The 23,216-nt window shown below is 66.7% G+C and overlaps 3 protein-coding genes and 1 long non-coding RNA gene across 9 annotated transcripts in view; 3 read left to right on the forward strand and 1 right to left on the reverse strand.

Moving 5' to 3' along the window:
• The window catches only part of MROH1 (maestro heat like repeat family member 1), a 67,374-nt gene extending 65,003 nt beyond the window's left edge, over positions 1 to 2,371 (forward strand). For 4 of the 5 annotated variants that reach the window (XM_082432953.1, XM_082432950.1, XM_082432951.1 and 1 more), the window contains 7 exons: positions 246 to 392; positions 581 to 769; positions 946 to 1,101; positions 1,180 to 1,314; positions 1,404 to 1,506; positions 1,582 to 1,647; positions 2,093 to 2,371. In XM_082432953.1, the coding sequence (XP_082289079.1) occupies positions 246 to 392; positions 581 to 769; positions 946 to 1,101; positions 1,180 to 1,314; positions 1,404 to 1,506; positions 1,582 to 1,647; positions 2,093 to 2,178 (882 nt within the window). In that variant the 3' untranslated portion in view covers positions 2,179 to 2,371. Of the gene's footprint in view, positions 1 to 245; positions 393 to 580; positions 770 to 945; positions 1,315 to 1,403; positions 1,507 to 1,581; positions 1,648 to 2,092 lie in introns of all 5 variants that reach the window. The other variant, XM_082432949.1, reaches the window with a different exon arrangement.
• Positions 2,372 to 2,459: 88 nt separating this feature from the next.
• BOP1 (BOP1 ribosomal biogenesis factor) lies at positions 2,460 to 23,199 on the reverse strand (the record flags this gene model as incomplete). The annotated part of the gene is given in 17 exon segments (XM_082432954.1): positions 2,460 to 2,693; positions 2,775 to 2,882; positions 2,958 to 3,042; positions 3,116 to 3,404; positions 3,498 to 3,678; positions 3,757 to 3,889; positions 3,968 to 4,037; positions 4,111 to 4,191; positions 4,275 to 4,436; positions 4,510 to 4,722; positions 4,817 to 4,918; positions 4,997 to 5,114; positions 5,223 to 5,377; positions 15,602 to 15,682; positions 21,260 to 21,457; positions 22,923 to 23,106; positions 23,108 to 23,199. Coding segments are annotated over 17 exon segments (2,406 nt in total). The 3' UTR covers positions 2,460 to 2,539.
• Positions 5,402 to 8,897, forward strand: SCX (scleraxis bHLH transcription factor). Of its 2 annotated transcripts, none has more exons than XM_082432970.1 (2): positions 5,402 to 7,634; positions 8,333 to 8,556. In XM_082432970.1, exons 1-2 carry the CDS (start codon positions 7,062 to 7,064, stop codon positions 8,375 to 8,377), a joined length of 618 nt encoding a protein of 205 aa, XP_082289096.1. In that variant the 5' UTR covers positions 5,402 to 7,061; the 3' UTR covers positions 8,378 to 8,556. The 2 variants fall into 2 exon arrangements, with proteins under 2 accessions (XP_082289096.1, XP_082289097.1); XM_082432971.1 differs by lacking the exon at positions 8,333 to 8,556 and adding an exon at positions 8,563 to 8,897 and having other exon boundaries at positions 5,409 to 7,634.
• LOC309646548 lies at positions 17,301 to 21,242 on the forward strand. Its single transcript, XR_014255425.1, has 3 exons — positions 17,301 to 17,716; positions 17,785 to 18,549; positions 19,050 to 21,242. It is a non-coding gene; the product is annotated as an uncharacterized lncRNA (long non-coding RNA).
• Positions 23,200 to 23,216: the final 17 nt, after the last annotated feature.

Consider the following 23,216-nt stretch of genomic DNA (forward strand, 5'->3'; position numbering starts at 1 on the left):
GGCTCAGGCCTCCCCCTGGGAAACCTGCCCCAGGCCATGGCAGCGGGGGCCAGGGTGGGGCTGGGTCAGGAGTTCCGGGGAGGCCAGGAGCCCAGGCTTGGCATACAGGCCTCAGCTGGCCTTTGCCACGCCCACTCCTCAGAGTGACCTGCGACTGGGAGGGCTGCCCAGTGCAGTGGAGGGGAGGGGGCGGGGCGAGCCTGGGGTTAGTGGGGCAAGGGTAGTCAGAGCACCTCTGCCCCCAGCTGCTTAGCAGCAACATGGTGAACGACCTGATGCTCCTGGAGTCCCTGCTGGACAACCTGCTGGCGCGGCAGAAGGACACGTGCGCCCGTGTGCGAAGGCTGGTGCTCCGGGGCCTGGCCAACATTGCCTCGGGCTCCCCGGATAAGGTGAGGGGCTGGCCAAGCCCTCTGGGGCCCTGTCCCCGGGAGAGAGACAGCAGAGCTGCAGCCAATGAGGAGACCCAGGTGGACGCGGTGCAGGCGGTGGGCATGGCATGGAGATGGCACCGGGAGGGTGGGGGGCTGGGCCATTCCACGGCATGACCTGGGCACACAGGTGTGTGTGGCATCCCCAGGTACGGGCCCATGGCCCCCAACTCCTGACGGCCATGATCGGTGGGCTGGACGACGGTGATGACCCGCACAGCCTGGTGGCCCTGGAGGCCATGGTGGGCCTCGCGAGGCTGCTGGACCTGGTGGAGGCCTGGGACCTGCGCGCGGTGCTGCTGCACGTTGCCATCCGCATCCGGCCCTTCTTCGACAGTGTAGGCCCCGCCAGCCCCGCCCCTGGCCATGCCAGCCTGGCTCCTGCCCCTTCCTCTCCAAGCCCCGCGAGCCGTGTCACCACCGCACCCTCGGGGCCGGGCCCCTGGGTCGACGGATGGGCAGTTCTGGGGAGGGCCCCATGGGGTGACACCTGCCGCCCACCACCCCGCCCCAGGAAAAGATGGAGTTCCGTTCTGCGTCCATCCGCCTCTTCGGGCACCTCAACAAAGCCTGCCAGGGGGACTGCGAGGATGTCTTCCTGGAGCAGGTTGTTGGCGGGCTGGCACCCCTGCTGCTGCACCTGCAGGACCCCCAGCCCCCAGTGGCTGCTGTGAGTAGCCAGGGGGGATGGGCAGGCCGGGCCAGACTCACTCACTCAGGGACTCAGAGCTCAGCCTGTGCCCTGCAGGCCTGCAGGTTCGCCTTGCGCATGTGCGGCCCCAACCTGGAGTGTGAGGAGCTGGCAGCCATCTTCCAGAAGCACCTGCAGGAGGGCCGGGGCCTGCACTTCGGAGAGTTCCTCAACACCACCTGCAAGCACCTGGTGAGGGGCGGGGCGGCAGGGCAGGGGCGGGGCGGCAGGGGCGGGGCGGCAGGGCCGGGGCGGGCCCTGAGACTGAGGGCCTCTTGCAGATGCACCACTTCCCCGACCTGCTGGGCCGCCTGCTGAGCACCAGCCTGTTCTACTTCAAGAGCAGCTGGGAGGACATCCGCGCTGCGGCCCCCATGCTCACAGGTGACGCTGCCCTAGGCCCCCCTCCCGCTCCCGCTGCCCGCCACGCGGACCCTGACCCCGGCCCCGCCCCCGCAGGGTTCCTGGTGTTGCACGTGGAGGCTGAGCGCCGGCCGCAGGTGGACCTGGAGCAGCTCCTGGCGGGTGAGCCCCAGTCCTGGGGGCCCCGCCCCCCACGGCGCGCTGGGCCGCGCTGACCCTGTGGGCACCGGGGGGACTAAGTGATTTTCCTGGATTTCAAGGATTTTTTCCCTGTCACTGGTGACCTCATCGTCTCTAGTAATTCACGGAAACTTCTTAACTGTTCCAAAAGAGCTTAAAAAACACTAAAAAAGGAAAAACTATCTTTCCGTTGGCTCCTGAGCCCTCCCGGCAGAGGCCTGTCTTAGGAGGGCGGTGGGCGGGCGGCCCCCACGCACAGGGTGGGGTGTGAGCCTCGGGGTCCTGGCCCCCAGGCTCAGCGCGCCAAGAAAGGGGGGTTCAGCCTTAGCCGCAGCTGCTAGCGGGGTGTGGGCGGGACCACGGGCTCAGACTTTTAGTTCTAAGAGGGCCGCAGAGGAGCCCCCAGCAGCGGCTCCCTGTCCCCCAGCGCTCCAGCTCCTGCTCAAGGACCCGGCCCCCGCGGTGCGCGTGAAAGCTGCTGAGACTCTGGGCCGCCTGGTGAAGTTCGCCTGAGGCTCCCGTGGCACCGCTGCCCCTACACGCAATACCGGCCTCGCCGGCCCGAACCGAACCTCCGAGATGGGGCCCTAAGGAGCCCCCTGCCCAAGGGGAGGCCCCGGGCCCACACAGCAAGGGAGGGCTGGGGCCACGAGGGTGGGCAAGTCGCTGTCCCCCCCTTCCCAATAAAGCCATTTGCTGCTCAGCAGGTGCCGCCATGACGTGGCCTCTCCTTCTGGGCAGGTCAGCAGGCCCCCTCCCCCGTTAGGCATCCTGACTCAGAGAAGGTCACGCCAGCAGGAGAAACGCCTCTATTGAGTGTCCTGAGCACACACACAGCCCAGCCCCACCTGCCCCGCCCGGGAAGCAGGGCCACCTAGGTGAAGAGGCAGAGGGTGCCATCAGCCCCAGCGGAGAAGACCCACGGCTGGGTGGGGTGGAAGGCCACGTCCAACACCCCCAGGTCCTTGGTCAGGGTGTGCCCCTTGAGCACCTTCACAGGCACCAGCAGCGGGTTCTGCAGCAGGTCGCTGTGGGGAAGGGAGAGGCTCAGGACGTGGGCAGCACGGGCCCCACGGGGTGCGGGCGGGCGGGCGGGCACCGGCACTCACTTGTACACCATCCCGTGGCAGACGATGACACTGCCGTCGTCGGAGCCAGATGCAAAGAGCGGGTACCGGGGGTGGAAGGCCACGGCCCGGAGGGCCTTCTTGTGGTGCCTGAGGGGGGGACCAGGTTGAGGGGGGCGGGGGGGCAGCGAGTAGGCAGCAGCCCGCCACCCGCCAGCACCTCACCTCAGCACTCTGTACGGCTTGGTGGAGAGGTCCAGGTCAAACCACACCAGCTTGCTGTCGTAGCTGCCACAGATGACGTTGTCGCCTGGGGGAAGAGGCGGTGGTAGGGACCTGGTGGCCCCCTCACCTGCCCCCCCCCAACCAGGGCGGCCCCTCACCTGCCGGGTGCACTGCCAGGCTGGACACCCACTTGCAGTTGGGCGTCAGCTTCTTGGTGAGCTCCTGGCGCAGCAGGTGGTAGAGGCGGACGCTGCGCTGGGAAGCCACGAGCAGAAAGGGCCGCACGGGGTGGAAGGCCACGCACTGCACCTGACCGCGGCCGCGGCGGAAAGGGCTCTGGCTGCGGCGCCGGCTCAACTGGTGGATTAGCACCTGGGTGTGGCCTGGGGTGGCCAGCACCACGGCCATGTAGTCGCCACGACCGTGCCAGGTCACCTGCGTCACTGGCTGCAGGAAGGCGAGGTGGGCTGAGCCGCCCCACCCCGCCCCGCTGCCCCTCCGCCCCGCCCTCCGCCCCGCCCTCCCCCATAGCCCCCACACCTTGCCGTGGCAGATGCGCAACCGCAGGCCGCCCCGGCGCTCCTCCTCTGAGGCGTCCAGCCAGTGGGCGGGCTGCGCAGCGGGCTCCGCGGGCGGGGTGAAGGCGCTCAGCAGCTGGTCCGTGCTGCCCACCACCAGCCGGTCCCCCAGGGCCGGGTTCAGCAGCAGCACTGCGTCCTCCCTGCGGCCAGAGCCCGGTGAAGGCTCCCAGGCACAGGACCGCCCCCACCGGCCCGGGCACCCCGGGCCTCATACTCACACTGCCACGGCCACCAGGCAGACGGTAGGGCGGGGGTTCCAGGCGACACTCTTCACCACGCCCCCCGCGGGCACAGTCCTCACGCAGCGGGCGGAGGCCACCTCCCAGAGCCGCACCGAGCCATCGTCTGAGCCTGGGCACAGCGGATGGGCTCTCAGCACCCGGCCCCCCGCCCAGCCCCCATGGCAGGGCTGCCCCACCCGAGGCCCACCTGATGCCAGCCACTGGCCACCCGGGGAGACACTGAGGCAGCGGACGAGGTCGCTGTGGCCCCTGTAGACCTGCAGAGAAGGGGCGGTGAGGGACGGAGCCCCGGAGCTGTGTGCTCCCGGCCGCCCCGCCCTGTCTGCTCACCAGGGCCTGGCACGTGGGGAAAGGCTGCAGGTCGCGTGGCCTGGGCAGTCTGGGGATGAGGTCCTCAGGGTCCACGTTCACCTGGGAGAGGAGCACGTGGGGTCAGCTGCGTCCACCCCCCACTCCCCGCCCCCGCCCGGGAGCCCCCCCCAGCCCCCGCACACCCTCATCTTGCGCTGCCGTGGGCACAGGTAGAGGTCAAGGCAGCGCTCGAAGCGCTCCTGGATGAAGCGGCCGTACGCGGGCACAGCCCGCAGGCTCGGGAACCGGCGCGGCAGGAAGTTGCGCTTCCTCTCGTCGGGCTCCCGCTGCTCCCAGGCCATGCGCTGTGAAGGCAGGAGTGAGCTCGGAGCGCGGGGCGGGCGGGGGCAGGCAGACCCCAGCCTGCACCAGGCTCACCTCCTCCTCGCTGGGCAGGTACTCGGGAGGTGGGTTGTAGGACTCCGCGTGGCCCGGCAAGGCCAGCTTGGGTGCAGGCACGTGCATTTTGTGGCGGCCCAGCACCGCGTTGGGGTCCTCTTGGGCCCACAGGTCGTAGAAGCTGGGGGTGGAGTCCCGAGGACGGCGAGGCTGGATCCAGCCCATCTTAATGGCGTGCACCATGCGGGAGACCTGCAGAGGCGGCAGGGTCAGGGTGGGGGTGGGGGTGGGGGTGGGGGTGGGGGCGGGTGGCCGGGGGCGGACCGGAGGATGGGGCCGCACCCACCTTCTCCTTCTCCACCAGGGACGGGATAAAGCTGCGCTTGTCAGCAGGCCGGTTGGTCACCGGGTGGATCATGAGGTCCCCACTGAAGAAGTCCACAGCCGGCTGGGGGGACGAGCAGAGGGGTGTGGGCCCGGGCCCTGCAGGTGCCCCCAGACCCTGGGGCCAGTGGCTGCCCCTTACCTCGTACGGGTTGAAGCTCACATCCCCAAACTGGCCCCTCTGCAGTCGCCGCACCAGGGCCACCTGTTCATCTGTCAGCTGCACGCTGTGCCCCGTCATCCGGTCCTGCACCGTACGCCTAGGGGCTGCCCGTCAGAGCCGAGGCCCCGCCCCACCCCACCCCGCCCCGCCCCGCCCCAGCCCACCGGCCCTGTCCCACCCCACAGTCCCCGCCCCACGCCCGCACCAGTAGTCAGGGTTGTCCATCTTGTCCAGAAACTGGTCCAGCTCGTCAGGGGTGCGCAGGGGCTTATAGATGCGCCTGCCGTCCAGGTCGTAGCCCACGTGGGGGAAGTCATCGTACCACTCCAAGGGCACATTGCCCACCGTGTTCCGGATGTCCTGGGGCAGGAGGCCAGCGTATCGGCACTGGACACCCACTGTGCCCACCCGTCCCTCCAAGCCCCCCAAAAGATACAGACGAGGGGGAAAGGTGAGAGCAAAGGGACTGGCTTCAAGGCTAGCCAGGGGCAGCACCCGGGCACCCTGACTCGTGCCTTCTCCCTGGGGTGTGACGTGGCAGGGCGGCCAGCACTGTCCCCCACCACCCCCCTGACCCTCAGAGGCGCCGGAGCTGTACCTTCACATTTTCCACTGAAGTGGTGCCAACCCCAGAGCCTCCCCCCTGGATTCCTTGGCCAGGGCTCTGGGCAGCCACAGGCAAGGGTGACCTCATCGCCCGTGGGCTCCCTCCCCTGGCGGGGGGCCTTAGGCAAAACCGGGTAGCCACGGGCAGGGACTCAGGGAAGACCCCACCAACCCACTACAAAGGGAGGCCGAACCCACCGCATTGTGACCTGCAAGCGTTCAGGGACTCCCCAGCCCCCCAGCCCTGTCCCCCACCCCACCCTCAGCGGGCAGAGCAGCCACATTCCTGGACACACATTCCTGGTCGAGGCCCCTGCCAGCCGCCACCCTCCCTCCACCCAGCACGGAGACTGCTGCCCAGGCGGCCGCTTCCTGCAACAGTAGCCACGGGAGGAGTGGCCCCGATGAGACAGCACGGCCGGGAGCCTGGGAACCCCTCCCCCTTACAGCAGGACAGGACCCTCTGGGAGCTGCCCCTCTGCACCTGCCCCCAACCCCCAACCCCCCGACTTTAGTTCTCCCAGCTTGCCCATCCTCCAGGTGTGCCCTCGTGTCCCTGCCGTTGCTAGGAATGCCCTTCCTTCTCCTGTGACCCCCAAGTCTACACAGCCATCCCTGAATTGGACAGACTGGAGTTGGGGGGTCGGTGGCCCAGAGAAAAGGCCCACGGGAGCACTCAGTAGGGGAACGGGGTGCTGGTGGGGGGTTCTCCAGAGCAGGAGCGCAGGCAGGAGCCGGTAAAGAGGGCACACACAGCCTGGGCCAGACCTGGAGATTGATGCCAGGAGGGGGCAGGTGCAGGAGAGACAGGCTGTGTCATCAGGCGACCCCAGGCACAAAGCTGAGAGGGGGCGGCCGAGGGAGCTGGGGCTGAACTCCAGCCCCTCAAAGCTGTTCTCTGCCCCCTCCTCCGGGCACAGAAGGCCCAAGTGTACATGGGAGGGAGAGACAGACAGGGTGTGGCCAGGCGCTGGGGCCAGGGCAGCTGGGTTAACTTGGTCATGCCAAGCGAGAAGGCCCGGGTCATGGGTCCTGCTTGACCCTCCTGCCCCCCGCAAAGAGGGAGGAGAAGAGGCGGCACAGCCCTGGTACCACCCAGAAGGGGGCTCCCACTTCCCCCGCATCCCCCAAAGACAGCAAGATGCTCCAGGCCCCTTCACCGTGGCGCGAGAAGGCAGAGGGACGGAGGGCCCCTGCTCCAAGCGGCCTCCAGGGGCTGGGAGGCGGGGAGGAGGGCGGGTCGGCGCGGGGGAGGGGCCGCCTCGGCTATAAAGGCCCGGCCCGCGGCCCTGCTCCAGCCCGGGACGCACACGTGCGCGCGGCGCCGCAGCCGCCACCGCGGGAGCCCTGAGACCCCGCGCCCCCCTGGCCTGGGCGGCGGCGGCGGCGGCGGCGGCATGCACGGCGCGCGGCGGAGCTGACGGCGGCCGCCGGCCCCATGTCTTTCGCGATGCTGCGCTCGGCACCGCCCGGCCGCTACCTGTACCCCGAGGTGAGCCCGCTGTCGGAGGACGAGGACCGCGGCAGCGAGAGTTCGGGCTCCGACGAGAAGCCCTGCCGCGTGCACGCGGCGCGCTGCGGCCTCCAGGGCGCCCGGAGACGGGCCGGGGGCCGGCGGGCGGGGGGCGGCGGCCCGGGGCCTGGGGGGCGGCCGGGCCGCGAGCCCCGACAGCGGCACACGGCGAACGCGCGCGAGCGGGACCGGACGAACAGCGTGAACACGGCCTTCACGGCGCTGCGCACGCTCATCCCCACCGAGCCGGCCGACCGCAAGCTCTCCAAGATCGAGACCCTGCGCCTGGCCTCCAGCTACATCTCGCACCTGGGCAACGTGTTGCTGGTGGGTGAGGCCTGCGGCGACGGGCAACCCTGCCACTCGGGGCCCGCCTTCTTCCACGCGGCGCGCTCGGGCAGCCCTCCGCCGCCGCCGCCCCCGCCCCCCGCCCGCGACGGCGAGAACGCGCAGCCCAAACAGATCTGCACCTTCTGCCTCAGCAACCAGAGAAAGTTGGTGAGTGTTGGCCGCGGGTCGTCCCCAGAAAGGGAGGCGAGGAGGATGGGGCGCCCCCCACCTCCAAACCACCCGTGCAACCCACACCTGCCTGGCAGAGAGGGCGGGGCCAGAGGCAGGCAGAGCTCCCCAGCAGCACCTGTTAACCCACGCGCAGCCCCGAGCCCAGGGAGGGAGGAGCACGAGGAGGAGAGCGCAGCTGGAGCAGGCGGGGCTGGGCCTTCCCTGGACATTCTCCCCACGAGTCCCCTGGACACAGGCTCCCACGGGGACCAGAGCAGGCCACCCAGGGCCAGATGGGGGAAGAGACCAAGGCAGGGCTGGCACCAACTTGGAAGCTAGGGGACCAAACCAGGGTTGGACCAAGCAACTCTGGCCACCCACCCTGCCCCCAGGGGAAGGAGACTCAGGGGCAGTGGGGCAGTAAGGAGACCCCTCTGGGATCCACTTGCTCTGCCACTGGCCTAAGGCTTACCGGGCACCTACCTGCCCTCCCCTGGCCCCTGCCCCTGGGGCTGCCCACTCAGACACCAGTGCAGCTGTGGGACCCGCTGGCAGGAGACTTGGGGGCTGGCGGAGAGGCCCCACGCTGGCTGGCTGTGATTTACAGCTCCTGCTGTGCTTGGTGGCACCGGAAAAGCAGGGTGAGCAGGGAGAAAATACGGCGCGGCTTTCCCCAATCCCCATTTCCTCTCCAGACGGCACGCGCGAGCTCCTGGGGCCTGAACATCTGGGAAATTTAATTTTACAATTTCGGCTGTGCAGCAGCGTACTCTCCTCCCCAAGCCGCTTGGGGAAGCTGGGCTGAGCGTGGAAGGGGGGGTGCTTTCAGCACCCACCACCCGAGACAGCACCCAGTGGGGAAGCCCAGAGGTGCAGGCTGGCACTGGTCTCTGCGCGGGCCCTGACACTGCCCTCCCCTCTGCAGAGCAAGGACCGAGACAGAAAGACGGCGATTCGGAGTTAGAGGCGGATGCTGCTGGGCCATCCACGGAGAGCCCCCATGGACCTGACTCGGGCACAGGCCTCCCTGAGGGCACCCCCCAGGCCAGCCCTGCCCCAGCTGTGAGCGGGGCCGATGGACAGACAGGCGGTGGGACTCGGAGCTGGCCCAGCACTTGCCCAGCTCCACTGGAACTTTCCGTGCTGGCTCCCAACCTGGTTTTCTTCTGGTCACTATGTGCTGGCATCTTGTGTCTTTGATATGATAATATAAAGTCTGGAAACTTTGTATAATTAAAAACAAAACAATTATCTTCTAAACACGGACGCACTGTCCTCTCCAGCAGTTCAGAATCCACCCTGAGCCGGAGCCCGAGCCCACCCTCCCACCCCTCAGCGCTCCGTGGGCCAAGGTACCCAGTTCTCGGGGAAGGCCCCCCACTTTCCAGGGCTCAGGGCCGGCGCACCCAGCACCCACGACCAGGGAACTATGGCGTGGGGTCCGAAGGAGACCTGTGAGGGGAGAGGAGAGCGAGGGACAGAGCAGGACACAGGCAGCCCGGGCCTGGGAGCAGTCTCGCCCCATCCCCGCTCCGAGAGCCTGCCAGGTGTCCCGGTGCCCTGAAGGGTCCTCTGTGCTTGCGGCATGCAACTTGCTCGTCGGTCTTCAGGGCCTCGGCACCTCAGCCTCTGCCCACGGAGCCCCACGAAGTGGGCATGTAGGGGAGGGTAAGCGAGGGGCACTGTCTGGCAGAGCGAGTCCCCAGGCCTGAGGGCAAGGACCAGGTGGCAGCTGCCTGTGTGTACCCCTGGGGCCCACCCCTGCCCCCAGCCCTGCCCACCCAACTCCCCCAAAGGCCCCACCTGCCCATGAGGAGGGCAATTCAGGCCTCTCCCCGAGCTGTGCACAGCTGGCGGGCCATTAAAATCTTGCAGGTGACAATTATAGACTAGTGGCGTGAGCTCCACGGGCACAGCAGAGAAGAGAGACGGGGGCGGCTCTGTGCAGGCCACCCCAGCAGCCCCAGGCTGGCCAGCAGCCTGACTTCTGGCCAGTGGGTGGGGAATGGCCAAGAGTGCCAGGTGCCGGCCCCGGGTCCTGCTAGCCCTCAGCGCAGGCTCAGGGACCCCGGGAGAGGGCAGGTGCCGAGGCCCACGTGGGCACCCCAACAGGGCAGGGCTAGAGCTGCCCCCTCCTCTGAACAGACGGGCTCCAGGGAACCGAGAAACCGGAAGCGATGGTGTAATTTTGGAGGAAATTCTCAAAGCCAGAGCCATTAAGGACTAGAAGGGGGCTGTGTCCAATCTGATAGAAATATAACAGGATAAAAAGTCACAACGGCAGGTTCCACTCAGAGAGAAACCCAACCCCAAATTTCCTCTCCTTAATCCTGCAAGAGCCTACAGCTGGCCGGCCGAAGGGGGGGAGAGGGCACGATCGGTCACCCCCGGCCGCCTGCCTGGAGAGCCAGGACCCAGGAGGAACGTGGGGGTCCACCTGGGGGATGAGAAAGGCACCCCTTCCGCCCCGGGGCACTGAGGACACTGCGAGAACGCAACCCGCGGAGGGGCATGCGGGCAAGCAGGGACACCCCCCAGGGTCTCCGGCCTGCCTCCCCTGCTCCCCGGGGCACCAGTGCAGTTCTGTGGGGACGGTCTGTGGCCCACCTGCCGCTCACCCACCGGCCTCACCTCTCCATACCTGGGCTGGGTGGGAGTGCAGCCTCCCTCACAAATCCTCCCGAAGACGATGGGCGGCAGGGGGCAGGGGGCAGGGGGCCGCATGCCCTGCACAAAGGCCTGAGAGAAGAGTGCGGGGCGAGGGGGACAGGCAGGGCGAGGCCGGAGGGGCATGGATGTCAGGGACCCTTGGAGCCGGTGCAGGAGAGGGGAAGGGGCTGAGGGAGCCTCGGAGATGCCAAGTCGGTAGGAGAGGACAGGCCGTTGGGACGGTCCCCAGGGGCCGCAGGTCTTGGCACAGGGCGCGCGGGCCAGGCCCTCGGCTGCTGGGCCTGTGACTCCGACAGCGGCTGCAGCTTGGCCAGCCTCGGGCCCGGGCAGTGGGCCCGGTCGCTCCCTGAGCTGCACCGGTAGCAGCAGAGGCTGAGGGCCTGGCCCGCCAGCCAGCAGGAGAGGGAGGGGAGGGGGCGGGGAGGAGCACGCCGTCACCCTCCACCGCTCCAGAAATTCAAACCAGACTGGGGGTGGCGGGCCGGCCCGAGCCCTTGCGGCCCCACGGGAGTCCACTCGGCTACTCATGGCCGCCGCCGGGCCCCCGTCCACCACAAACCCCACTTCCTCCCCAGGACGCCAACCTCGCCCTCCACCAAGCCTCCGTGTGCCAGTGCCCCACAGAGGCGGCCCGAAAGGAGGGCCCAGCCCGCACCCTGGGCCAGCAGCCGCCTCTGCGGGCCAAGCAGGGCTGGAAATGCTCTGATGGCCATCAGGGCCAGGCTGTCAGCTCCCTGTCCCCAGCCTGGGGAACGAGCTGCTGGCGGCACCACGTGATCCATCGCCAGGCCGCCTGCGCCCGCAGGCCAGCCGGCCCCCACCCTGCGCGGCACCTGCGGGCTGCCAGAAAGCACATGTGACCCCGTGGGGGCGGGAGCCCGCCGACCCCTCCAGGGCCCAGACAGCCTCCAGCCTGCGCTCTCCCAGGGGGCCGCCATGCCCCAAGGACGAGCCTTCGGGCGGCAGGGGTCCCCCACCCCCCAGGCTGCACCGGACACAGGCGGCCACCGGCTGATGTGTCGGCTGGGATTTTTCCGCTCTCGCAGACCCCCCCCTCCCCTCCCCCTCCCCAAAGTGGCTGCAGCTGTCAGGACCGCAGATTGGAACTGCAGGTACGGCGCTGGCCCGCTGCCCACCTCCCTCCCGTGTCTGTCTGAGAGAAAGGAAGCCGGCCCACCTCTGGAATCCTTCACTCTCTCCTCGTTCGCCTCTCCCACCTGTCCCCGGGGAGCGCGGGGTCAGCCGCCCTCGCTCGGGCTCTCTCTTCCCCTTGCCCCTCTCCGATTACAATGCCGGCAGTGTTCCCTCAGCTCCCCCGACACGGAGCCCCCCCCCGCCCCCCGCCTTCCTGAGCCTCCTCTCTCCTGCACTCCATGGCGGGAGGAGGACAGGCCACGTGCCCCAGGCCACCTGCTGCAGCTGAACCCACACAAGGTGCTGGCAGGATGAGTCCTGGTCGATGGGCCCAAGGGGAGAAAGCCAGGTCCCGCTTGGCCTCTTCCTGCCCCAAAGGCCAAAGCCAGCTGAGGGGATCCCGGCAGGGCTCGGGGTCAGAAGCAGGGCCCACCAGCTGTAGCCGGCCAGGCCAGGGTGGGGCGGGCGAGAAACTTGGAACCCCCTTCCCAAACCTTCTCCATCAGACTGTCCCTTCCAGTTGCCATCCTCACAAAAGCGCTGCTGGCCCGACCCACCCCTGAGCCATCGGACGTTGTGTGGGCACAGGGCCCCTCCAAGGCCACTCCTTGACCCCTGACCAGTGCCTCCACGGCTGCTGGGGTAGAGGGAAGCAAGTCCACTCCCCGGCCAAGGGGCCCATGGGGGAGGGGGAGAGGGCACCGAGGTTGCTTGCCCCTGCTCCTGGGTCCTCAGATACCCAAGACCCCCCACCCATCTGCCCCTCCCCCTCCTGGGGTTGGCCAGGGTCCAGTGGGCACTCCCACGTGGGACACCCGAATCTCGGCTCCCTGCAGGCAAGGGCTCCCAGAAACTCCTCTGGGAATGCTGGAGGTAGGCACAGGCCTGGGACCCCATTGCTAAGTGCCAAAGGCCCACTATGCTGCTTCACATCCCAGCCCCAGCCCCTCCAAGACCTCATTCGGGAGGACTCGCCCCGAGCCCCTGCCCATACACGGCCAGCCCCCCACCCCCTGACCTCTGTCCTCAGCAAGACAGCCCCGGCCTGGGCCGGGACACGTACTGGCCCTGCTCAGCAGCCAGCCCCTCAACCACCTTTCCTACAGAATTTGCACCCCACAAGCCTGCCCAGCCAGCCCCGGGTCTACCGCCACACCTCCAGCCCTAGGGCGACACCCACCCCACCCCCGCCCCGCCCCAGGCCCAGCACCCTCCCTCCCACCCGCCTGCCCGTCCACCTGGGTTCCTGCTGCCTGGGACACTGGCTCCAGTGGGCACAGGGCAGGCCAGGGCCTCTACCTCCCACGTGCCCCAGTGAAAGGCAGGGTGCTGCTGTGAAGGGGCCCCCCCGTCACCCGCTGCTGCCGCGGCACAGCTCCTGAGCCCCCAGGCCCTGCTACCCTCCAACACTCTCCGCCGCCCACCCCGCCCTCCCCACGGGGAACCCTGTCTCCCAAGTGTGACAAGTGGACCCAGGGCGGGCGGCGCTGGCGGGAGGGCACCCCCCACACACCCAAACGCAGCGGGCCTGGCTGAGAGGTGGTGCCTGGCACAGGCAGCCAGGGGCGCCCTGAGGTCACAGTCGCCGCACCCACCGCCCCCCACGGCCACCTGCGAGGCCACGGGCCACGGTGTCACCGGGCCCCTCCCAGGCCAGGCGGCCGGGGCGACCCGAGGGGCTGTCGGAGCCTGGCCGCGGGGATGGGGGCCCGCCAGGGAGGCCGGCGGCCCGCGAGGCCGAGACGCACGCTCTGCACAACAGCTCGAAACCCGAGCCGCGGCTGCGCTGCCAGCAGCGAGCGAGCGCCGAGGGCCGAGGGCCGCGCCGGGGGCCGGGGCCGGGGGCGGGGCCCGGAGGAGGCGGCTGCCGCCCAGTAGCCGGGAGGCCATTAGCGGCGCCTGGCGGGAGAGCTGAGAGGACCGCAGCCCGGACGCAGATGCGCCCGCCGCCCGCCCACCCTTGCAGGGCCGGGACCCCGGGGCTCGCAGCCCCGCCCCCACCCCACCCGCCCGAGGCCTCAGCTTCTCCCAGCTTCTCCCAGGCCAGAGACAGGGTGGGGGAACCCCGCTGCTGCGAAGGCCGCCCACCCCCCGCCCCCGCCCCTCCTCCCGGGGCGGCAGCTGGATGAGATCACGTCTGTGGGGGAGGGGTGCAGTGGACTTGTGGGAGAGGGGCTCCCCCCACTCACGGTGGCCAGGACCCCCGCCACGCGCGGCCTGGCAGCACGTCCAGGGGCTGCAGCCCTGTTGCTGCCTGGGATGGGAGCTGGCGGGAAGGTACGGAGACAGGACCCAGGCCTCCCGAGAAGGAGAACCGTCGCCCACCAGTCCGTGCCTGGGGCGGGGGTCCCCCAAAGCCAGGCCCGGCAGAGGCCAGCGGTCAGAGGGCCTAAACCCCCCCCCGGGACCTCAAGCCCAGGCCTGAGGGGTGGGCAGGACAGGGACTGGGGAGGGGGAGGCTGGGCACTGCCACACCGCAGGTTCTCCCCCGGGAGCACGCCTTGTCAGGACACCACTGCTGGAAGCTGGCCAAGGCCTGAGTGGAGTCCTGGCACCACCGGCCACCTCCAAGGACGCTGCGTGGAGGAGGCGCTGCCCGACACGATGCGACCAAGTGTTCGCGGACGGGGGCCCCTCCCAGGTGCCAACCACCCAGGGCACAGCCCCGGGGTGGGGGAGGCTCCTGTGCCCCTCGCGTGCTCTCGCCCCTTGGGCCCCCGACAGGACGGCTCGCCACCCCACCTCTCAAGCCTCTTCCCTGAAGCCCACCCTGCTTTGCACAGACGGCAGAGACGCGGCGACAAGTGTGTGTGTGGGGGGGGGGGGGCGGGGGCAGCACTTCTCAGGGAGGAGAGCATCTGTCAGGCCAGCCTGGTCCCTGAAAGCCGAGCTCTGCCGCCCCCTCGAGCCACAGCCGGCTGTGCTGGCAGAAGCACGGCTCCCTGTCACTCAGGCGACATATGGGATAGTCATCGCCGGAGGAAGCAGCCCCCACCCCGGCGGCGGCTCCAGCACAGCCCGGGCTGGGAGGAGCGCCTCCCCGCGGGCGGGCCGAAGCCCCTCCCCCGGCCTCTGCACTCCATTTACAATCATCATCGATTTCTCAAAATACCGAATATAAAAAAGTAGCCGACAGGATGTGGCTGCCGACAGCCAGAGCCCCTGGGAGGGGGGGAGACAGGCCGGGAGCCGCACTGCACCGGCCCCCCTTCACCGAGCACGCCCGCTGCTCCGGCCAGGAAACCAATTTATTTTGTTTTGTCTCTGTTCTCTGAACGCACAGAGACCGGATCGGGCGGGCAGCCAAGGCTCCTGCAGCCGCTGCCAAGAGAGCGGAGGATGGGGGTGGAAGCTGTGCAGGGGAGGGGGCGCGTGTCTCCCCAGCCGGGGACAGCCCCTGGCAGGCGGCAGGAAGAGCCACCGGGGGGCGGGGACCGCTGTCTCTGCAGGCCCCCCCAGCCCGAGGAGGCACTCACCCGGAGGGCTCACGCCAGGGCAGTGGGCATGGGGGCCGCAGCCCCGGCCAGTGGCCAGGACACATCAGGGAGGCGGCGGCGGGGCGAGCAGCGCGGCCACGTCTACCTGGGAGCTCCTCAGCCCCAGCGCCCCCCAGAACCCACGGGCAGCTCTGGGCAGCTGAGCCACGGCAGCCTCTGGCCAGACCGAGCACGCCTGGCCTGGCAGCAAGCTTTCCCCTTGACAGCGTAAATGTGGGAAGGACGACCAGATTCACTGAGGGCCCCAGCGGCCCAGGCCTCCAGGATGCCAGGGAGGAAAGGGGCAGAGAACCGGGGCTGCCCGTCTCCTGCCCTCAGTGCCCAGCGCAGGTGCCAGCGGGGCCTGTCACTGCACCCTCACCCCCGGGGACCAGCCCAGGCCGGCTGGTGTCGGGGAAGCCTCCCCGGGCCTGTCGGTGCCTGCCAGCCCCGCCGCCCACCCCCCAGGGCCCAGGGGTGGCTGCGAGGTGCCCAGTGCCCTCCCCTCCCCGCGATGACACACACTCCTGCAGTCACGTGTCCCCGACCCTGAAATCGCTCTTCCAGACGGGGACTGGGGCCCCAGGCCAGGACGCCCACTCAGGCCTCGCCGTGGACTGACCCACCTCTGCCCCGGCAGTGCAGCCCACCCTGCGAGCGAGCAGGCCGCGGCCCCAGCCCTACCTCCTCGTCAGAGCTGTCCTCCACGTACTCGTCCTCGTCCGGCACGCTCGCCACCTCCGTCCTCGGGGAAGGGGTCCCGGCCTGGGAAGGGAAGGGGAGAGCAGTTATGTCAGGACACTGACGCCCTGTGCCTGGGGCAGATCGCGGGTCCAGGACGCCCGCCCCCTCCTGCCAACGCGGAGGCCTAGGTTCCCACACCCCGGTCTCTAAGCGGCTCCAACCTGGTCCCGGCGCCAGGACAAGACTGGGGACACCGCAGGTCTAAGTGGGCCTTTCAGGGAGGGGGGTCCCACCCAGGGTCATCCTCTGTCAAGGGCTGGACCCATCATAACGTCCAAGCTCCGGGGGAGGACCCCAGGGAGGGGCTGACACCTGGAAAAGGAGCACTTAGCCACCCCCGCACTCCTTAATGAAAAAAACGGCTGCCGGGCTCCTGGCCCAAAGGCCCAGCCGAGCCCAGAGCCAGCCTGGGGTCAGGGGGCAAGGCGCCTCAGCAGCCGCAGGTGAGGGCTGGTCCCCCGAGGGGAAGGCCATGGTACTCGCTCTTGGCCACCGGCAGAGGGGCCACAGCCGACCCACTCCTAGGGCAAGACCCTTGCCCCGAGGAGGCCACATTCAGCGCAGCTGGCCAAGGGCCCGCAGAGGCACCCACACTCTCAGAACGCCGGGAGGCCCCGGCCCCAGGCGGAGCCCGCCCACCGGGCCAGCGAGCGGTGCCACTGGGCATTCACACCCCAACCCGGAAACCAGAGTCTCCCCTTGCGGGGCGGGGGGACCTGGTGTGCCGGAACTGGGATTGATGGGGAGAACAGCCCGTCTCTCCCCCCGACTCCAGAGGCAGTAAAGTGTAGCAGGGGCCCCCCACCCCAAGCACAGGCGCCCCGCCCAGAGCCCCGCTCCCCCTGCCCGGGCAAGAGCCAAAGGCCCGCAAGGCAGCTCTCCCTCCCGCCTGTTTTTCCCTCGGTGTAAGGAGGGTGGGAGAGTAACTTTTTTTCCAGGCCAGGAAAAGGCGAGATTCGGTTTCCACGTCTCTCCCACCCCTTGCTCCCCGAGCTGTGCGCTGCGGGAGCCCTGCCCGCTGAAAGTGGGTCAGCACTGCCTGGGGGCGGGGACAAGCGGGGGGCGCAGAGGGCCAGCCTGGGGCCCAAACCTTTCCTGCCGTCCTCACCCATAGCAGCAACCAGCGGACACACCTGCCCCAGGCCCTGGGCTGGCAGGACCCCAGTCCAGGCCACTTGCAAGTCTCTCAACAGCCCCCTGATGCCAGCCCGTGGCTGACGGGCCACTGGTTGCAGCAGGGTCGGCAGTGCAGGCCACGGTGCTCCAAGGCTGCCAACCGCCAGCCAGTCTGACGACCCCCACCAGGCACCGGACCCCGGGAGCCCCGCCCCACCTGCACGACAGGCCACCATCCCGGGGCCCTGGCCAGCCCCAGTGATGCCTGGGGAGGCAGACACAGGCGGTACCTCAGCGAGGGGAGGGGACACCCAGCAGCGGGGCTGTGAGTTCCTGGGCAAAAGAGCTGGACGCCGGCAAGGAGGGCCCTCCCTCATGGCACCAGGGCTCTGAAGCCACATCCTCCCTCCAGAGGTGACGCTGCAAGGCAGACGGTGGCCACCAGGGGGCTGCCGTGATGCGGGGCGTGGCCCAGCTCCTGGGACCAGGAGGACCTAACAAACCCCGCCCCTTCAAAGTTTAGAGGCACTGTAGCTGGGCAGTGGCCACCGGAAAAAAGGGAGAACTCGCACAGCGCCGCCCTCTCTCTCCTCTTTCTCACGCGGCCCAGCCCCGGCCCCCGACATCCTCAGGCACAGGCACCAGCTGGCGAGGGGCTGCCCAGAGCCACCAGCACCCACCCCAAGACGGGCTCAACACCACGTGCTGCGGGCTCCCAAACGTGCCCATGTGGATGGCTGGGGGCCCACAGGCAGGACCAGAGGGAAGTGGGGTTCTGTAGGCAAATGTCCCAGACCAGGGGACCGAGGGAGGCAGGACGGGCCTCTCCTGGGAGGGGCTACAGCCTCGCATCCTGACCGGCAGCCCCACAGCCAGGCTGCTGCTGCACGGCTTGCTCTTGGAGCCCCGAGTCCCGAGAGAGGGCACAGGCAGGCAGAGGTGAGATGCCCAGTGAGAGCCAGCCACTCAGGGCCCCGAGTCCTGAGAGAGGGCACAGGCAGGCAGAGGTGAGCTGCCCAGTGAGAGCCAGCCACTCAGGTCACCCCACCCAGACGTGTGAGTGAACCCCAGAATACGGGGCGTGATCCGAGGGACCACCCTCCGAGGGCAGAACATACCAGAAACCCGGGGAGGGTACAGGAGAAGCTGATGTGCTTCACAGCTGAGGGGGGCTGTGGGATCTCCCAAACCCACTGATCATGTCACCCCAGATGCGACACCACCCACCTGCCCTGAACTCTGATCCCCAGAAATAAGAGTGTCTGACGCTGGGCCACGGCCGGGGCTCTCTGGGACAGGCCCGGGCACGTCCTGCCTGAGGTGGCCTCCACTGAGTGGACCCGCTCCCTCCCCAGGAGCCAACGCCCAGACCCCACAGTGCACAGGCCTGGGACTCACAGCCACCACCGGTCTCCTGGCGGCCCTGCCCACCACTCCCCAGAGCTGAGCTGAGACCCAGATGGGCTCCTCCTGCCCAAGGGTTTGCGGTAAGCTCCGTGCACAGACGGTACAGGCAGGACTCTTAAGTTATCTGGGAGATGCTGGTTGCACATTAGGCATCGCTCCTAGGTCTTTTTGTTACATTCTTGAACGTGGCAAGCAGATTGAACTAGTGAAGATGGGAACTTCTGTACAAAAGAATAAGAAAACAAAATACGGGAAAACCCACACAAATGAGAAAGGACCAAACCAAACAGGACAAGCAGGAAAAAAACGGATCTAAGCAAGCACAAAAAGGAAGAAATGGCCGTCAGCACCTAAATCCACTCAAGGTGAGAAATCAAGAGGAGGCCCAGCAACGCGAGACCTATGGGACCGGAAAAGCCCGCCCAAAAGCACCACCAAGTGCTACTGGGGGGACACAGGGAAGCAAGAGGCCCTGGGTGACTGGGGTGCCCGGCGGCAGGAGCCACCACCTGCGGGTGGAAACAGGAGGGGTATGGGCGGCCAGTGGGGGAGCGGGAGCGGGGCTCGGGGCTCCTCTCCAGCTTGCTCGCAGGGCTTCCTGGTGTGACACGGGACCACCCACGGGCTGCGGCAGGTGAAGGCGGTCGGCAGACCCTCGAGAGGGCCCTGAACTAGCGGAACCCCCAGCGTGGTAGGAAAGCCCTGCAGTAGCCGCAGGATGAGAGGAACAGGCTGACTCGGGGGGCCCCGATGCACAGCATGACGGGGCTGTCACGGGGGGCCACTCCTGGGTGTCTCGTGTGGCCAGGCTCGGGGGGAGACAGGAGAACACGCAGGAAGCACTGACTGGCCTGTTTGTGAACAGGAGACGTGGAGAGTCGCCAGCTCCACCAGGCGGAGCGGTGGATGGCTTTGGAGGAATGGGTGGAAGAAAAGGGGAGATCGGGGCATTTCCACCAGGAGTCAGGAGTACACCCACCTCTTCAATTCCCTCTCTTGGTCTGGACGAATTCCAACCCGTACTGAGGTCCCCGCTTTAGAAGAAAATACTCCAACACCCCTCAGCTAAAGCACGAAGAAGCCAGAGACGTGAGTGCCCAGGCCAAGCAGGTTCCGGGGAAGCTGGCAGGGCTCCAGGACGACCCACAGGAGATGCGGATGGGCCCCAAGAGCCTGCACACGCACGGGGAGCGGAGCCCAGCGGAGCCCCGCGGAGCACGGAAGGGAGGGCCCGAGGGCCTGGCTGCCAGTGGGGGACACCTGGGGAGGGTGCAGAGCCACAGGCAGCCTCACCCCCTCTGAGGACGCCCCCACCCAGGTGGCCTGGGCCGACTTCCTCAGACAGAGGGCTCAGAGGGCACCCCGGAGGGCCAAGGGCCAGGGGCGAGGACGGCTCCCCGCCCTCTGGAGAGGGTGGGCATGGAGTCTCTCCTGAGCTGCAGCTCGGCACCCACTGAGCCGGCCGCCAGCAGACCCAGGACGGCGGCACAGGTACCTCCGCGGAGCAGCACGAGCCCAGCGGCTCGCGGGGCACAGGTGGTCAGCCTTGAGATGCCTGTACGCAGTACCTCCCCTAGAGAATTTCAAATAAAAATTCTTTTTATTAAAAAAAGTTATTTAACTTTTAAAAATCATTCCTAAAATTTTGTTTATAAAAGAGAGTAAAAATCCTATTCTAAAGGAAAAAACTTAAGCATGGGGATTCTTAATTTTAAAAGAGGAGGAAAAGATCCAGGAAGATAATTTAACCATGAACTGTGCTCACCAAGGAGAGTGAAGGCAGCGAATGGAAACGTCCTTTACTGAACAGTGTTGATCTAAGATTTAACTTTTTGTCAAGGAGGGAATATTTTGTAAATTTAAAAAGTTAAGGGACTTCCCTAGTGGTCCAGTGGTAAAGAATCCGCCTTCCAATGAAGGGGACGCAGGTCCGATCCCCGGTCAGGGAACTAAGATCCCACGCGCTGCGGGGCAACTAAGCCCACGTGCTGCAAACTACAGAGCCCAGTGCTCTGGAGCCCACGCGCCACAACCAGAGAGAGAAAACCCGCACGGCACAACTAGAGAGAAGCCTGTGCGCCACAACGAAAGAGCCCGTGTGCCGCAACTAAGACCCGATGCAGCCAAAAATAAAATAACTAACTAACTAACTAAATAAATAAATAAATAAATAATGAATCTTAAAAAAAAAAAAGTTAAAAAGGAGAAAAATATCTGCCCGTAAGCCCACAAACCACGGGCAAGGCAGTCTGTGGACCATCTTCTCTTTGTGCACCAGCGCTACAATTAAAGCTTGAATGGGTGAGGGTTTAAATCTGATTTAAAATCTTTTCTTCCTAGGAAACAGATCAAATAAGTGCGGCTTTTGGTTTCCATCACGGTCCTAACCTCCAGAACACCACGGCCACTGAAAGTATAAATAGTTACAAGAGCGTTTTTAGGATGGTCTGAACAACCAGTGTTGTGCTTTAGCTAAATTAAGCGTTTCTGTCATTTTCCTCACTTAAGAGCGGGGTTTGCCTTTCCCCATCGTCACAGCAACAGGCAGGACGGCAAAGCCTCACGCGGCGGCCAGCTGGCTCCTGCGCCCCCGAGACCAGGCCAGGTGGATGGAGCTCCACTCGCTCCCGTACGTGCGGGGCCACCAGCTCCCCCCAGGCAGGCCCCTGCAAACAAATCCCACCTTGGGCTTTGCCCCTAGGAAACCCAGCCTACAGCTGAGTCTAGCAAAGTGGCCTGAGCCTCAAGAGAAGTGACATGAGAATCACTGGGGTGGGGGGGGACCCAGGCAGGTAGATTTTTGGGGTTCCTATGAACCGAGCACATGACTATGCTTGAAAACTGGTGCCCTAGAGCTCAGAGCACCTCAGCTCCAAGTAAGCGTCCTACCCAGCCCCCACCAGCAACACCCACCCCCCTCCCCTGCCCCGCTGCACCGGAGGAGGGATGAGGGCCTTGGGGTTCCCAAGGAACGGGAGAAAGTACTGCCCCCAGAGAGCCCGATGCCTGGCAGGCACTTTCCTGGCCATGGTCATCCAGGGGGAGAGCCCACCAGGAGGCTCCTTGCTTACCCACCTGCTGCCCGGGGGTCTTCTCCGTCCTGCTGTGCTGCTCAGCGCCGCTGGCCCCATCCTCCTCCTCAGCCGCAGTGTCGGCCTCACTACTGTCACTGCCGGAATCTTCCAGGCCTGAGAACACACTCTCCTCGCTGTCGGAGAGGCCAGGATCGCTGCCAGGCCCGAGGCTGGGAGCAGGAGCGCCGAGGAGAGAAGGCTAAAAGAAGCACGGCGTCAATGAGCCCACAGCCCACCCACCAGGCACCGTGCGCTGACCCACAGCTCTGTGTGGCCAGCCTCCAAGGCTACAGCCCTCAGGCCACAAGCCTCCACCTCCACCAAAACCACCCACCCGACCCAGGCCTCCCTCACCACCCACCTCCGCCAGCAGGCCGCGTGCCCTCCGAAGAGACATTCAACTCCTAGCATCTCACAAGGGAAGGACTTTTCAAGGAGCTCAGTTCCCATCACATCATCCACACCGGCCCCCTATCCTCCACACCCCACCCTGGCACTCACAGCCCCAGAGCTATGAGGGCACTAGGGCGGGGTCTGGGGCAGGCAGAGGACCACAACCTGAGGGGCTTTTCCCACCTGAAGCAGAAGACTCTGTATCCAACCAGATTGGGACCGACAGTTGATCAGTAAATTGTAAAGGTTAGTTGAAAAGACATAAAAACTACACAAGCTTTACTTAAAAGCAAGTGTTTCCATTCACCCCCTCAAGGGGTAGGACCAGAGCTTCCTCCGAGCAGAGCTCTGCTGACCAGACACTACCCGGTCCCTAAGTCTACAGGACGCAGTGCACAGTGTGTGGACCTTTTAGAAGTGGAACAAGAACTTGCAGACTTCTAACAAGCATTTATTTGAATGGAGAATTCGCTGCTTTTCAATCGTTAACAAGTCTCTCACCTAATTGGACAGCCTGCACTCACCAATTTCTTGGCAGCACTCAGCTTCCACAGAAACGACTCTGACACCCACTAACTACTCCAACACTTAGTAAGCCACACAATTAAAACAGCAAATGAAAATGGCATAAATGATTTGGGCACAAGCACAAATGGCTGCCGATGGGTACAGAGCCAAGAGGACTTGTCGCAAATCGAGCGCGCAGCCTGACAACCCAGCAGCGTGGAGTTCCGGCTCAGAGAGGCGCGACTGTACAAGCCTTCGGCGGCTTTCTACCACGGAGATTTGATGACACCCCACAACCCAGGTGGGGTCCAGCTGGAAAGCAGGAGTGGCCATAAGTCCAGTTGAAACGATGCGTCCAGTGCAGCAGGCACTGCCTTACTATTCTCGTACCCTCTTTTACAATGTATGCGACGTATTAGTAACGTATCAACAGGCAAGTAGTTACTGCACGCTCAAACCCCTTTAACGCAGGAAGCACAAGTCAAAGGGCTAGGGGGGCTGCCGCACAGGATGCCAGCCCTCCTTCCTAGCTCTCTCCGGCCCAGACGTTCTTCCAACCGCAGAACAGCCCAGCCTCACACAGGCTACCCCTCCCGCAGGGGGTGCTCCCTGCCCAGGACGCCCCCACAAGGCCACCGCTAGCAGAGGACAGGCGACCCTCCTCCTCGCTTTCCCCGGCCTGGCTCCCCGGGGCCGGCGGCCGAGGAGCCGCCACGTGCGGCCCAGATGCACCTCCCCGTCCCGCTCGCGCAGCCCGCGGTCACCTCCTCCGGCTCCGGCTCCGGCTCCGGCGGCCGCTTCCCCCGCAGCGCCCTCGCCGCCGCCGCCTCGCGCCCCACGCCCAGCGTGCCCGCCATGCTCCAGGCCAGCCCCGACCCGCGCCGCCACTTCCGGCAGCGACACGACCGCGTGGGCCTGCGGGCGGGGCCCGCAGGGTCAGAGGGCGCCCCTGGGTGGGGCGGGGCCGGCGTGCGCGCGCCGTGGGGACGCGGGCGGGCGGCGCCGGCGGGAGCGCGCCCGTCGCAAGATGGCGGCGGCCATGCTAGGGCTTGGGGCCG

The sequence above is a fragment of the Balaenoptera physalus genome (genome assembly GCF_965194825.1).
Source record: "Balaenoptera physalus genome assembly, chromosome: 17".
Classification (NCBI taxonomy): domain Eukaryota; kingdom Metazoa; phylum Chordata; class Mammalia; order Artiodactyla; family Balaenopteridae; genus Balaenoptera; species Balaenoptera physalus.

Excerpts from the sequence above, each read along its gene's own strand:
- SCX (XM_082432970.1), top strand. The coding sequence starts at position 7,062 with ATGTCTTTCGCGATGCTGCGCTCGGCACCGCCCGGCCGCTACCTGTAC. Across the intron at positions 7,635-8,332 it reads TCAGCAACCAGAGAAAGTTG|ACGGCACGCGCGAGCTCCTG; the intron begins GTGAGTGTTGGC and ends TTTCCTCTCCAG.